Source organism: Schistocerca gregaria, chromosome 9 (genome assembly GCF_023897955.1).
Source record: "Schistocerca gregaria isolate iqSchGreg1 chromosome 9, iqSchGreg1.2, whole genome shotgun sequence".
Taxonomy (NCBI): Eukaryota; Metazoa; Arthropoda; class Insecta; order Orthoptera; family Acrididae; genus Schistocerca; species Schistocerca gregaria.
The window spans coordinates 163,852,357-163,867,989 of record NC_064928.1 but is presented as its reverse complement, the minus strand read 5'-3'; the positions used below and the strand labels follow the sequence as shown (position 1 = coordinate 163,867,989).

The following is a 15,633-nucleotide window of genomic DNA, read 5'->3' as shown; positions in this document are numbered from 1 at the left end:
GTCATTAAGCCAGAAGGATTATGGGTGCACTGGTTCCATTTCAAACCAGATGATATCCAGGATGACTATCTGAAATACCTTATCACCAGAACCAAAGAAACAAGATGGCTGGCTCATCTAAGCACCTTGAACACACAGTAGGAAGATGGAGAATGCTATAAAGCCAAACTCTGGCTTGTGAGATACAGTGCCGGAGACTTGGTAATAGATCTTTATGTCTGTGCAGAAAATACAACTTTCAGAAAAGTCACTTAATTGTTACGGGGCTATATTGTATCTGCCATCACTTGTAGGACATCACATGTGAAGTTGAAGATTATTGCCTTTCATCATGAAAAGAAAAATGTGGAGATGATGTTCATGTCCTCTATATATTACAGTTGTAAGGTGCAGCTTTATATTAGGGCTTCTCATTTAAGGAAACTGAAGACCCACTTGGCTACTGTGAAGTTTCAATAGGAGAGGCTACTTTCATTGATGATGATGATGATGATGATGATGATGATGATGATGATGATAGTGAGGAGGATGTGATAAGATGACCAGAACATAAGGATCTGCCAGCACTTCAATACAGAGGACCATTGACAAAATCTAGATTGAGGATGCTGTAGTTGACTCCCTGGAGGGGCCGGCTGGAGTGGCCGAATGGTTCTAGGCGCTACAGTCTGGAACCGCGTGACCGCTGTGGTCGCAGGTTCGAATCCTGCCTCGGGCATGGATGTGTGTGATGTCCTTATTTTAGTTAGGTTTAAGTAGTTCTAAGTTATACGGGACTGATGACCACAGCAGTTAAGTCCCATAGTGCTCAGAGCTATTTGAACCATTTGAATTCCCTGGAGGAATTCTCCAGGAGGAGGAGCATTTCTACTAGCTGTGCTGCATGCAGTGTGGTGTAGGTTGCCAGCACAAATCAAACCACCAGCAATTATTTGTTGTCTATTATCTATCAATTCTGGAAAGTTCTTGAAATTTCTCATGTTTGTATATTCTGGCATATTCAATGCTTGTATAAACTACAGCAGTTTCTGTCTAGGAGTTCAGTTCTCTTTTGTTCTCACTGTAAGTTACTGTTCTTAATAGGTGTGCTTTCAGTGCAAAGTGCTGTGCTTCATTGACAATCTTGCTTGTGGACTTGGTCTGGAGTCTTGTAATGATGTGACAACATGAAAGGAATGGTGACAAAATGCATCCTTATCTAAAACGTGTCAGAATTCTAAAGAAAGGGTTTCTATCCATTGTATGTTTTTATGCAGCAACTTGAGACATATGTGAGATGGTTAGGAATTCCACACAGGCTTTCAGTATTCTGCAATGATTCTTAGTGTATGCTGTCGAAAGCATTTTGAAACCCAAGAAGTTAAGGTGCAGCAAACAGTGGAAGTCTGTGCATTATTCTATAATTTTTTTCAGTACAAGTATTTGTTCAAAGCACAGCCTTCCACTTCAAAAGACAGCCTGTTCTTCTTGTTGTTAACAGTTTGCTGCTGTTTGTATCTTTTTTTAGAATAAGGCAAAAAGACTTTCCCTGTCACTGATAGAAGCTTGATGCCCTACAAGTTGTATGTGTGGTTGGATATCCTTATTTTGTAGTTTAACAATGATTACATGCACCAAGTCTTCTCCAGATTTCCATGTTTGCCAACAGGTATTGCACATTCTGAATGAAATAATTTTGGGCATTGTGCCATGTTGTTATAAAACCCTAAAGGAACTAAGTTTCCTCCTTGAACAGTCAAAACATCAGCTATTTAGTTGCTTTAGTGTATAATGGTGTGGCCTATTACTCAGATTTTTTTTTTTTTTTTCAAAATGACACTCGCTGCGGAAGCCAGCAAACTTGTTTTGGTATTACACAGTTTAATAAAGAGACAAATGAAATCAATGTCTCTTGTCTTACATAATTTCAGCCACTGTATTGTTTTTAAATGTTATGAATGCTACACACACAAGTGCTTTTGTGATTTACCTGTTTTTACCACTAGCTGTTACATTTTTGGCTCATTTGAAAGTTGTAAGCTGTATATTGATTGGGCTGGAGTAAGGTTTCTTTGATGTTCTCAACTCATTGTGCAGCTTGTTCATCTTTTGTGGATAGAAGTATTCCAGTTTTATCATTTATGAGGTGCCTGAAAAATTATGGTGTCCAGTAAGTAGCACAATAGTTGCTCATTTGTTTGTTTTCAAGACAAGTGACCATTCAGTTCAGCCTGGCTCCAGGTATCTCCTGTGACAATCTCCAGGGCAAAAGTTACGTATTTAGCTTTTCCTATGTTTTCTTGGTAGTGTGTATTGCTTAAATTACATGCATGTTTTTGTATTTGATAAGTTTAATTTCACATTTTGTAAGTTTAAATTCAGGCAGTCTGTATCTCAGTTGTTATTTCTTCTGAACAGACAGCTGCACAGTTCCTTAAGCTATCAGTGTCCATTGGTAACACATCAGGAGGGTTACAAGTTGCATGTCTAAGTATCCGTCAGCTTTTATAGTTTACTTCTTCAGTTAGTCTTGCTAGGATGGGTAGGATGTGTGTATGCTTTGTGCAGATGCATGAGGTGCTAGTTGCAATTTGCAAACAGTTAAATGCACTTTCAAATACAGTCAGCCGCATTCAGGCTGCTGTCTGGGGGTGTAGTGGTGGCAAAGAATCTGGCATGTCACAGGGGGCATCTCAGGTGTTGCTTGTTTGGCTCACTGGTTCTGCTACTGAGGCACCTTGTAATGTACCCGATGCAGTGGATCTGCCCTCGCAGCAAGGTGAATGGCGGGTGGTACTGCATTCGCGTTGCTAAAGATGGAGGGCCAGTGAGGAGGCTGGGTGTCTGGCCGTGCCTGTTTACCCTGTGAGAGAACAGGTGGTCATTTCTGCAGCAGGATCTGAGCAGGGGTTTGCTTGTTATCAGGAGCTCCATGATAGGTGTGTCATGGAGAACCTTAGGAAGATAGCATTCAGGGCTGGAAACAAACCCTTTGTGTACTCGGTATGTATGCTGTGGGCCTCATCCGAGATGTGGAGGTGGCCTTGCCTGCAGGTATGCAGTATGCAGAATGAAGTTGTCTGTGAATTTTGGCTCGCATCAGAACCGATGATACCTGTCGTGTTGGTTTTGAGGCCATTCTCAGTTCATAGAGGTGGCTGACAGAGGTAGTGGAGGCTGCTGACCTCGCACATGACCAAGTCAGTTGGTACTGAGGTTAGCACACTGGACTTACATTCAGGAGGTCGACGGTTCAAACCCTTGTCTGGCCATCCTGATTTAGGTTTCCTGTGACTTCTCAAAATTGCTACAGTCAAATTCCGGGATGTTTCCTTTGAAAGGGCTTGACTGACATTCTTCCCCATCCTTCCCTAATCCAATGTGACCAATGACAACTCTGTTTGGTACCTTCACTCAAATCAATCAACCAACCAACTTTGCACATGAGGTGCAAACAGAGCTTGCAGTCTGAGGCATTGTTCCCAGAGTTGATCAGGGTCCTTTGGTTTGGAACTGAGTGGAGGGTCTTAACCAAAGGCTTTGTCAACTCTGTGACAGTGTTGGTTGCAGATTTCTAGACCTACATTATTGGGTGGGAATGTGTAGGACTCCCTTTAATAGGCCAGGAATGCACTACATAAAGGAAGCAGCTATTCAGGTAGCAGAGTACTTGTTGAGTGCACATGGCGGTTTTTTAGGCTAGGTGGAAGTATGAGGTACACTGATGAATACTCACCAGTCGATATGCACATGGGGAAATCAGACTACTTTCAGAGTAAAGACATTTTGACTGTCAAAATTTTATCAGTAAATTGTCGAAGTATTTGTAACAAAGTTCCCAAATTTATTGCCTTCCAGGAAATTTCGCATGCCAAATGACTCTAAACCTGAAGTAGAAAGCTCTGAGATATTTAGTCTGTCTTAGAACATTTATCAGGAGGATAGGTTAGATGCCATTGGAGGGGGAGTGCCCATTGCAGTTAACAAAACTATTGTCTCTGTTGAGGCTGAAATTGAGTATGACACCAAAGTCATATTGTTGTGTGTGACAGTTGTTGGTGAAATCAAGTTGATTGTCAGATGTTTTTAGCAGCTGCCTGATTCCTTTGTGACAGTTCAAGAGTCATTCAAAGGAAGTCCATGGTCAGTAGTGTGTACATACCTAGATCATGCAATGCTAGTTTGAGGAGACTTTAATCTACTGATTATAAACTGGGATGCCTATGGATGCATTTCAGGGGGGTACAGACAGACGGTCTTGTGAAGTAATTTTTGAACACTGTTACCAAAAACTGTCTTGAACAGCCCACACATAATGGAAATATCTTAGACTTTGTAGCTATAAACAGGACGGACCTTATCATTATAGATGGAGATTAAATGATTATAGCTACAGAAGTTAATAAGTGAGTCAAGTAGATTAGGAAAATGTTTCTGTTAGAAAGAGCAGATAAACAGTTGCTAGCATGTCAGTTAGTCAATGAATTGCAATCATTTAGCTCTGGTATGATAGAAATTGAGGAATTATGGGTAAAGTTTAAACAGATAGGGAATCATTCAGTGGACAGATATGTGCATAGTAAATGGATTAAAGATGGAAAAGACCCACTATGGCTTAACAAAGAAATTCAGAAAATGGTGGCGAAGCAGAGGCTGTTATGCCCTTGTTTCAGAAGAGAATGTGCAAATGACATCATGCAGAGTTTAGTAGAGATTTGTGCATCTTTGGAAAGATCTATTCGCAAAGCATATGTAACACCTAACATCGTCACACCTTACCAAAATATCTGACTGAGAACCCGAGAAAATTCTGGTTCTATGTAAAATCACTAAGCAGGGCTAAAGCTTCCATGCATTCACTCGTTGACCAGTCTGATATGGAAGTTGAAGATAACAAACTGAGCACCAAAGATTTAAATTCTGTGCTTAAGAAATTGTTCACACAGGAGAATCATAGAAACATACCTTTATAAGTTTGCTGTGAGACCAAGACACTGCGGTGTTTGATTATATTTTTTATTAAAATAGGCCTATTGTGGGTTGATTGCCATGATCAGGTTATATCAGGTGGTCTTGATGTCCATGTGATATCATTGTTTTGGTTGCTGTCATTACTATATATGTTTGCTTCTGTGATGTTGGTGTAGCTATAGAAGATATTAAACTGTAGCCAGAGCAGTTATTTCTGAAGTTTTCCAATTATGAAAATTTATTTCATAGGGATGTTAATCGACAGTTGTATTGACTTCAGAGGTAACTACTCCAGCTATGGTTTAATGCCTTCTATAGTTCCACCAATGTTAAAGAAGCAAACTTATACCATAGTGACAGCAGCAAAAACAGTGATATCATATGGACATCAAGATCACCTGATATAACCTGGCAATGGCAGTCATGCCAAAATAGGTCTATTGTAATAAAAAATATAGCTTAACACAGCGGTTTTTGGTCTCACAGCATAATAAATAATGTCCTTATATGACATATGTCACAAAGGAGGCCCAGATGAGTACGAATATGTCGTCGTTTAAAACCTTCACAGAGTGTCCCATATGTATGATATAGTAATAATCACCCCTGGTGTAGAGAAACAACTGAAAGAGTTGATAACAAGTAAGTCACCAAATCCTAATCGAGTCCCAGTTCGATTTTACGAAGAGTAGTGTGTGACATTGCCCCCCCCCCCCCCCCCCCCCCTACTTATCTTGCACTTATTGTCCCACACAGCCAAGGTCCTTAGCAACTGGAAAGAAAGGTGCAGGTGAATCCTGGTAAAAGAAAGGATCTGACCTGCAAAAATACAGACCAGTGATCTTAACATTTGCTGCGGAATTGTAGGAGATACTGTGAATTCCAATATTAAAAATTTCCTTAAGACCAAAAAGCTTCTGTCTCTGAATCAGTATGGTTTTAGAAAGCACTACGCGTGCGAACCTCAGCTTACCCTTTTCTCACATGATATACTATGAACTAGGGATGAAGGGCAACAGGCAGATTCTAGATTTCCAAAATGCATTTTACATTGTACCTCACTGCATATGGAATGATCCTAGGTATGTAAGTGGCTCAAAGGCTTCTTAAGTTGTAGAACGTAATACGCTGTCCTCAGTGGAAAGTGCTCGTCAGAGACAATGGTACCGTCAGAAGTGTTCCAGGGAAATGTAATTGGACCACTATTACTTTCTGTGTCCATAACGATCTGATGGATAAGGTGGAAAGCAATCTGCAGTTATTTGCTAATGGTGCTATGGTGTATGGGAAAGTGTCGAAGATGAGTGGCTTTAGGAGGATACAATATGACTTAGACAAAATTTCTGGTTAATGTGATGAGTGTCAGCTAGCTCTATATGTAGAAAAATGTAAGTTAATGCAGATGGGTAGCAAAGAAAACCCATGATGTTTGGAATGGTTAGAGGACAAACATAAGGATTCGGAAGCACATTTCACTAGGGAAAAAATAGGCACCACTTACAGTAAAATTAAAAAGACTTTTGGTGAAAAGACAAGCAGCAGCACAAATATCAAGAGCTCAGATGGAAATCCAGTACTAGAAAAAGAAGGGAAAGGAGTATTTAGAAGGACTGTACAAGGGAGATAAACTTAAAGGCAATAATGTAGAACTGGAGGAAGATGTAGATGAAGGTGAGATAGGAGATGTAATACTGTGAGAAGAATTAGACAGAGCACTGAAAGACCCAAATCAAAACAAGACCTTTGGGGTAGACAACATTCAATAAGAACAACTGATAGTCTTGAGAGAGTCCTTTTGTTGTGTCTTTCTGCGACTCAGCATCTCCACCATATTGTGAGTAGCAACTATCTCTTTCATTATATTGTTACATTCCATCCTGGATTTTCCATTGTTTAATAATGTATCGTGGTCATCTTTGACTATAATGATTTACTAGATCCATTGAAAATGGGCATTTCAAAATGTGTTCATACCCTAGACCAATGAATGAAAAAGTATCCACATTTTAATCAACTTGGAAACAAAATGCAAGCATTCTAATTGAACAAGGATGGGCGTAGGTTAGAAATTAGAATCGGACTGACTTGTGATTGTGATCTCTAAAATAAGGTACAGTGGTAAAAATTGTTGTGGAGCTGGTACCAACAAATATACACAATGACCAGCAGTTGATTGAAACTAATATAAGTATTTGCTTGATAATTGATGTTAGGCTTAAGAAAACTTAAGGTGCTTTTATGAGATTTGTCCACATAGAAGCAGCATTTAGTAATGAAAAGTAGTGAAAAATGTTTCAAACACTCAGACAAATTTGTGTATGTTATAGGGAAATGTATACAAAGACCAAGAAGGAATAATATGAATGGAAGACCAAGAACGAAGTTCTTGATTAAAAAGGGTCTAAGTATGGAAGTAGTCTTTCTGGACTACAATTCAACTTATACTTGAAGCAGCAATGAAGGAAATGAAAAATTCGGAGGTGGGACCAAAACTTGAGTGAAAGGCTATTAATCATGAGATTCATTTTGACAATGTGGACATCTGTATAAGTGGAAAAATTACAGAATTCCCCAAATGGGATGTACAACATTTTGAGCAGGAATATGGACAGAGTTTTGAGGAGCAACTCAAATGTGACTCATGATGAACTTTGCACCAGAATTGCTGACCATATAGTAAACAAAGTGAACAAGTTGTACTAATTTGGAAGCAAAACAACATAGGATGAATGAAGCAGGAAGGCTGTTAGAAGGGGACTGGTACATCAATTTGTGTTATTCATGCTTCATTGAGGCCTTCTGTTACTGCACCAGTCCATTTTATAGTTTCAGTTTTACTGTGAATGTCTTAGAATTCTACAACCCATGTAGTTAATGTGCCTTGTTCCAGTCTTTTGATATGCCCACAAAATTTTAGGCTGTGTTTTTTCAGATCCAAATAAATGTTGGCGTGCTTTTCAATTTATTTGTTGTTAGGCTCTGTGTTCCATCTACAATATAATTTGGCTCTAAAATTTTCCTGACTACTTTTCATTCCCTCTTTTGATGTCTTAAATGTCTCTCTCTTTCTGTTTAAAATGAATGTCTCAGCCCAATAAAGACACTCTGGTTTGCAGTAGTGTTGAAATGCTTCTGCATTGTTTTTATAGATATTTTTTGTAATCCTGAAAGATGGTTAAATTTTGTGACAGCAAATGTCATAACCAATAGTTTCTGAGTCATTGCAGATAGTTCTACCTAAATATTTGAACTGAGAAACTCTTTCGATCATCTCCAATTTAGTATTTAGAATATTGGGTGCCAGGTTGTTGGTAGATACCTATTTTGTTTTTTTCAAATGATTTTTGGAGCCCTGCTCATTTTGCTGTTTATTTAATAGTTGCTGTTTGTTTCTAGTGAGTCTTCCTAATTTGATTACTTAAATTTTAAACTCTGATTTAAGTTTGCACATCTCTTGGATTGCTTTTTCTAAGGAACACCACCTTGTCTCACTCTTCCCCTAATTTCAAAGTGTTCTGAAATTTCTCCCCAGAATTTTATCTAAAAATTTGTGTGAGTTAGTGTGAATTAATAATTTTAAAGAGAGACATGCAGTCTATTTAGTCATAAGCTTTTCTAAAATCCACATAGCTGCACAATAATTTCTTATGCCCTTTTTTTATGCCTGAGAATTAGTTTCAGAGCTAAAATTTGTTCTGGGCAAGATCCATGTTGCCTGAAACATGCCCGCATCTCGTGGTCGTGCGGTAGCATTCACACTTCCCATGCCCGGGTTCGCGGGTTCAATTCCCGGTGGGGTCAGGGATTTTATCTGCCTCGTGATGGCTGGGTGTTGTGTGATGTCCTTAAGTTAGTTACATTTCAGTAGTTCTAAGTTCTAGGGGACTGATGACCATGATGTTAAGTCCCATAGTGCTCAGAGCCATTTTGAGCCTGAAACATTCTTGATATCTGTGAATTTAGTCCTCAAGTTGTTCAGTTCAGTTCAGGAGACATTGCAACAGAATTGTGTATGAGACAGGATTCTTGAAAATGGGCACTGACAACCTCACCATCGAGTACCCAACTCTAAACACACACAAGAATGGAAGTCCCTCTATAATTATTAACAATAGTTCTGTCTTCCTTCTTATGTAGTGTATATATCTCGCAGTGTTCCAGTCATCCAGATTATTATTATTATTATTATTATTATTATTATTATTATTATTATTATTATTATTATTATTATTTCTTTCTTTCTTTCTTATCTCAGACTTTATGTCTGGTCTAAAGTAGAAAGTGACGCGGACCTTGATCAAGCGTGACTTCCTTTTAACTGTACGGTATATGTTATATTGCGTTTAGGATCTTTCGGGTAATTGAACATGTATCAACAATTACGGATTTCTGTAATTGTATATGTAAGTTTGGATGTAGCTGTATTGCATTGATGTACTGGTGGATATTGTGTGGTATGACTCCTGTAGTTGATAGTATAATTGGTATGTCAACTTTATCCTGATGCCACATATCCTTGACTTCCTCAGCCAGTTGGATGTATTTTTCAATTTTTTTCTCCTGTTTTCTTTTGTATATTTGTTGTATTGGGTATGGATATTTCAATTAGTTGTGTTAATTTCTTCTTTTTGTTGGTATGGTGTCAGGTTTGTTATGTGGCATTGTTTTATCTGTTATAATGGTTCTGTTCCAGTATAATTTGTATTCATCATTCTCCAGTACATTTTGTGGTGCATACTTGTATGTGGGAACGTGTTGTTTTATAAGTTTATGTTGTAAGGCAAGCTGTTGATGTATTATTTTTGCTACATTGTCATGTCTCCTGGGGTATTCTGTATTTGCTAGTATTGTACATCCACTTGTGATGTGATCTACTGTTTCTATTTGTTGTTTGCAAAGTCTGCATTTATCTGTTGTGGTATTGGGATCTTTAATAATATGCTTGCTGTAATATCTGGTGTTTATTGTTTGATCCTTTATTGCAATCATGAATCCTTCCGTCTCACTGTATATATTTCCTTTTCTTAGCCATGTGTTGGATGCGTCTTGATCGGTGTGTGGCTGTGTTAGATGATACGGGTGCTTGCCATGTAGTGTTTTCTTTTTCCAATTTACTTTCTTTGTATCTGTTGATGTTATGTGATCTAAAGGGTTGTAGAAGTGGGTATGAAATTGCAGTGGTGTAGCCGATGTATTTATATGAGTGATTGCTTTGTGTATTTTGCTAGTTTCTGCTCGTTCTAGAAAGAATTTTCTTAAATTTTATATCTGTCCATAATGTAGGTTTTTCATGTCGATAAATCCCCTTCCTCCTTCCTTTCTGGTTAATGTGAATCTTTCTGTTGCTGAATGTATGATGTATTCTATATTTGTGGCATTGTGATCGTGTAAGTGTATTGAGTGCTTCTAGGTCTGTGTTACTCCATTTCACTACTCCAAATGAGTAGGTCAATATTGGTATAGCATAAGTATTTATAGCTTTTGTTTTTTTACTTGCTCTCAATTCTGTTTTCAGTATTTTTGTTAGTCTTTGTCTATATTTTTCTTTTAGTTGTTTAATATTTGTATTATCTATTCCTATTTTTTGTCTCTATCCTAGATATTTATAGGCGTCTGTTTTTTCCATCGCTTCTATGCAGTCGCTGTGGTTATCCAATATGTAATCTTGTTTAGTGTGTTTTCCCTTGACTATGCTATTTTTCTTACATTTGTCTGTTCCAAAAGCCATATTTATATCATTGCTGAATACTTCTGTTATCTTTAGTAATTGGTTGAGTTGTTGATTTGTTGCTGCCACTAGTTTTAGATCATCCATGTATAGCAAATGTGTGATTTTGTGTGGGTATGTTCCAGTAATATTGTATCCATAATTTGTATTATTTAGCATGTTGGATAGTGGCTTCAGAGCAAGGCAGAACCAGAAAGGACCTAATGAGTCTCCTTGGTATATTCCACACTTAATCTGTATTGGCTGTGATGTGATATTATTTGAATTTGTTTGGATATTAAGTGTGGTTTTCCAATTTTTCATTACTATGTTTAGGAACTGTATCAATTTAGGATCTACTTTGTATATTTCCAATATTTGTAGTAACCGTGAGTGTGGTACACTATCAAAAGCTTTTCAGTAATCAATGTATGCATAGTGTAGCGAACTTTGTTTAGTTTTAGCTTGATATGTTACCTCTGCATCTATTATCAGTTGCACATTACATCCTCATGCTACTTTGCAACAGCCTTTTTGTTCATTTATAATTTTGTTCTGTGTTGTATGTGTCAATTTCTGTGTAATGACTGAAGTTAATATTTTGTACATTGTTGGTAGGCATGTTGTGGGGTGGTATTTAGCTGAGTTTGCTGTGTCTGCGTGATCTTTAGGTTTCATATAAGTTATTCCATGTGGGAATGTGTATGGGTCTGCAATGTAACTGTTACATAATTTAGTTAGATGTGAATGTGTTGAGGAGAACTTCTTTAGCCAGAAATTTGCTATTTTATCTTTTCCAGGGGCTTTCCAATTGTGAATAGAATTAATTGCTTTGGTGACTTCATGTTGCAAAATTATCACTTCAGGCATTTGTGGTATCATCTTGTATGTGTGTTTCTGCCTGTATCCACCGTGCATGCCTGTTATGTTGTACCGGGTTTGACCATATGTTGCTCCAGAAGTGTTCCATGTCGTGTGTGTGTGTGTGTGTGTGTGTGTGTGATCTATTGTCTGGTAGAATTTCTTTTGGTGTGTGTTGAATGTTTGGTTTTGTTTCCTTCTATTTTTACTTTTTTTTGTAACTTCTAAGTCGTTTGGCCAATGCTTGTAATTTCTGCTTCTTTCATCTAATTGCTTTATCGCTTCTTGTTTTGAGATTTTACCTAACCTTTTTCGTTTTTTTCCGACATTTGATGTCTTTTCTCAGTTTTTCTATTCTGATCTGTAGCCTGTGTTGCCATGCTGGTTTTGTGGGTTTCTTCTGTTTGTTGGTTGGTTGGTTCTGATCTCTGCCTAGTGTGTATATTTAGTGTAGTGAGAGGTCCTATATAGAACAGTAGTTGTAACTCTTCCATAGTTGTATTTTCATTTATTTTGTTGTGTATGATTGTGTTGATAGTTTTTATTGTTGTTTCGACTTGTGGGTTATTTGGTGGTGTATGCAAGAATGGTCTAATGCTTGTATTTGTGTCTTTGCATTCTATATATGTCAGCTGAAATTTTTCTTCTATATCTAACATGTGTGTCACTTCGTGTTCTATTTGTACTTGTTCTGGTGGCAGTCTTAAGATTTCGTTATCCTGTTTAATTGATGTGTGTTGTTCTTTGTTTGCTCTGGAATGTTTGAGTCCATTACTGTATTTTCTCTTGATTGCACATTATTTTGTTCCAGTATTTGTTGATTGATGTTTTCTAATTCTGACTGGGGTATCCTGTTATTTCTGATTATTACACAGATCTGATCAGCTAGTCGTTTTGTTAATTTTAATTCTGTGTATCTGGTAATAAATGTTGTGTATACTTGTGATCTGTATCCAGTTTGTTGGTTCCTAGGTTTGTTGCTTGGTAATAACAGAACATGAGGAGTCGATTAACTTCATCTGACCATCTCATCCTCTGTCTTTGTTTTCCTTCTAGGGTGGTTGCAGGAAGCATATCCTGCAGAACACCGCTATTTGTATTTAAATCATTTTCCAGTTGGCTAGCAGTGTCATTACCATTGTGGGCGGTCATAGGGTTCAAGCGTCGTCCCCGACCATGATGGTGCTTGTCCGAGGCTTCTTTAGTTGTCCTGAACCAACTAATCACACTAAAATGGGGGTTAGCCCTATTAGTGGTTTGTTCTTTTCGTCGCCTTTTACGACTGGCAGAACATACCGGAGGCCTATCCTTTTCCCGAGGATTATTGTTATTATTGTTGTTATTATAGATGTTCTTAATATCTCTTTCAGGATCTCAAAGAAGAATCAGAGTCAATAAACAGTGGGAGTGAACCAGAAAGGTATTGTACAGTTTTTTGCCTCCCTTGTTTTTCATTTTGTGCATGGTTGTTTTGCAGCTTCACTTTGTAAGTGCCCAGAGAATATATAGGTATACACACATATATGCAATACATTAACAATTCCCAGTGATGCCTGTAAAGCTGCATTTACACTGATTTTATAAAAACACGTTTCTATTCACATTATTTCCAATTTGTTGGCAACACTGCTCATTGTTCATATTCCCACCTACAATAGTGACAAACATTTCTAAATATGTATCCACATTGTTGCTGAACTGTCAAGAAACATTTTGCATTATGTATTTGCATCAAGTGCTATGCAATAAGTGGAGAGGGAGAATTAATGGTATGTGGTGCTGCATTAATAATACTCAGTGAAGTAAGCTGACAAAGAAAAAGATTTAGTCATCAGTATTGGAAGAAACATACTAGGCCTATTTAAGATGTGGCCAGGATTACATGCCATATGAGCTGAATTTGGAGGATGGTTCTAGTAAGTCATATCTTCACTAGGATGTCACCATCTGATATTAAAATTCTAATGAGTATTGCAGGGCCTGTTCAAAGAAAGACACAAATTTCAGAAAAGTTATTCCTGTGAAGCAAAGACCTGCTGATGCTCTTTTTTTGGCAATGCAAGATTCCTATCAAAGTGTTGCATATTTATTCCACATGTCAAAGCCAGCCAGATCTCTCAGTTCCTGCAGTTTGTGAAGCTTTGGTTGAAAGATTGAAGTAACATGTAAACATATTTCAATTGTGTTTGAGCACAGAGATATAATTGATTATATATTTCATATTAAAATTAACTGAAATAATTATTCTCAATAACAAAAACTTCTTTGGTTTCTATTTCACTCACTCTTCCAAAGAATGTGACAGTGAAATATACAGTTGATGGTCCTCCTGCCACATCCATGTTTTTGCTGACTATTACTTCTTACATACATTCATTTCTGCCTCACAGAAATCATCCTATATTCTTTTGTTGTCACGTCATTTCATAGGGCGGCGGCTCACATAACTTGTGGACAAAAATTTTTTTGAAGTTAGATAACGAATCCTGTTGTTGCTATGGTATTGAGAAATAAGACTTAATTTTTTGTCTATCACTGCCAATGGCGCCAAGCGATTTTTTTTTTTTGTAGGGAGTCATGCTTCTGTCAACACACAGGGAGTCATGATTTTGTTTACACACAGGAAGACAAGCAAAATGGAGCTGATAACCTTGTCATTAGGTGCCCCTAACCTACAAACATCCAACACTATAGACCTAGCAAAAACAAACACCAGCTCTGCATTGTGGTATTTAGTGGTATCGGGCTGTTAACAGTGTCCCTTTGATGTGTACCTACACCTTTGTAGAACACTAGTTTTGTGTTGCCGACATGTTGTGATCATTCATAGTCCACTACTAGCTGCAAACAGTTTTGCAGAACATGTTTGAACTCAGTGCAAACATGCCTTAATGTTGATGTATTCATTCTACTGGGATAACATACAACCAAGTTCTCCAGTTCCACCAACAATGTACTTTCCTGTAATTAAGTAATGTCTATAGGGTTAAGGAAATAGCATACTTTGAGATGCTCATACATCCCTCTGGTAAAATTATTCATCTATTAAGATCAGAAAAAGCATATGAAAATGTGGGCTGCAATCTTTACATCTGTAATCATCTATAAGTTAAATTTGATTCTTCTTATTGCAAGGACGATTCGTATCCAGTATTCATACTGCCTGATAGATAGTTTTGTTGTATCTAAGTTGTTTGAATACTGTTTAGCTGGCAAATGAGTGATTTAGCTGGGGTCCAGAAGCATGGGTCTTTCTAACAATCATTTGGCTTCTTATCTAGATTTTTTTTTTAACTACAGGAAAGCATTAAATCATGTTAATCTGATGAAAATCATTTTAATTGGACTTAGATTTCAAAACACACTTTTATATCCAATGAAAATGTATTATTGGATTGGATTAAAAATCAAAGTAGAGCAGTTTTGTATATATGTATGCTGATGAGTCTGGAAGAGAGACACCAAGACCATAAAACTATGAAATATAAACAGTTGAGGTCATTGGTGGAAATGCTGTTGCAACATAGCTGACATTAACAAGGTATTGCAGCTTCACAATAATAAAAGAAGCTGTTCTAAGCAAAACAGATTTTGAGTTATGCAAGCTGAATCAGGAGTCTTACAGTTCGCAGTTGCAATAGACAATGTGCTAGTGATTGAACCTAGGAGGGGAACAGCAAACTTTTAATGAGTGCAGGAGTTTGCTAAGTATAAGGAATAATGTAATATTGCAGTGCAGATATTGTAAAGTTTGACCTGTAAGTACCTAGCAGAACCATTATTTATATTTTTGTGAGAAATAGTTATGTGAAAGAAACTGATATGAGGTTGTTTGCATCAAAATATTGAGGTTTTAAATATGGACTGATATTTTATATGCATATCATACAAATAAAATCTTATTAAATCTGCATTCAAAGTACAAGTGCATTCAGAAATCATTTCTCTAATGAGGTGCATAAGACATGCACCTAAATTTTTAGTCTTTTGTGCTTTGCTGAAGCTTTTGCTTCTCGAAGCTTTTCATGTCTGAATATCTATACATTTTCTCTGTGGCTATTAAAGCCATTAAAATGAAACACTCATAAGATATGATGCAAAACCCTGTGGAACAG

At 37.3% G+C, this 15,633-nt stretch overlaps 1 protein-coding gene across 6 annotated transcripts in view; it reads left to right on the top strand.

The window, feature by feature from the left end:
- The window catches only part of LOC126291563 (zinc finger protein 501-like), a 405,002-nt gene that overhangs the window by 137,600 nt on the left and 251,769 nt on the right, over positions 1–15,633 (top strand). For all 6 annotated transcript variants that reach the window (XM_049985079.1, XM_049985080.1, XM_049985081.1 and 3 more), the window contains exon 7: positions 12,889–12,938. In XM_049985079.1, coding sequence (XP_049841036.1) covers positions 12,889–12,938 — 50 coding nt within the window. The remainder of the gene's footprint in view (positions 1–12,888; positions 12,939–15,633) is intronic.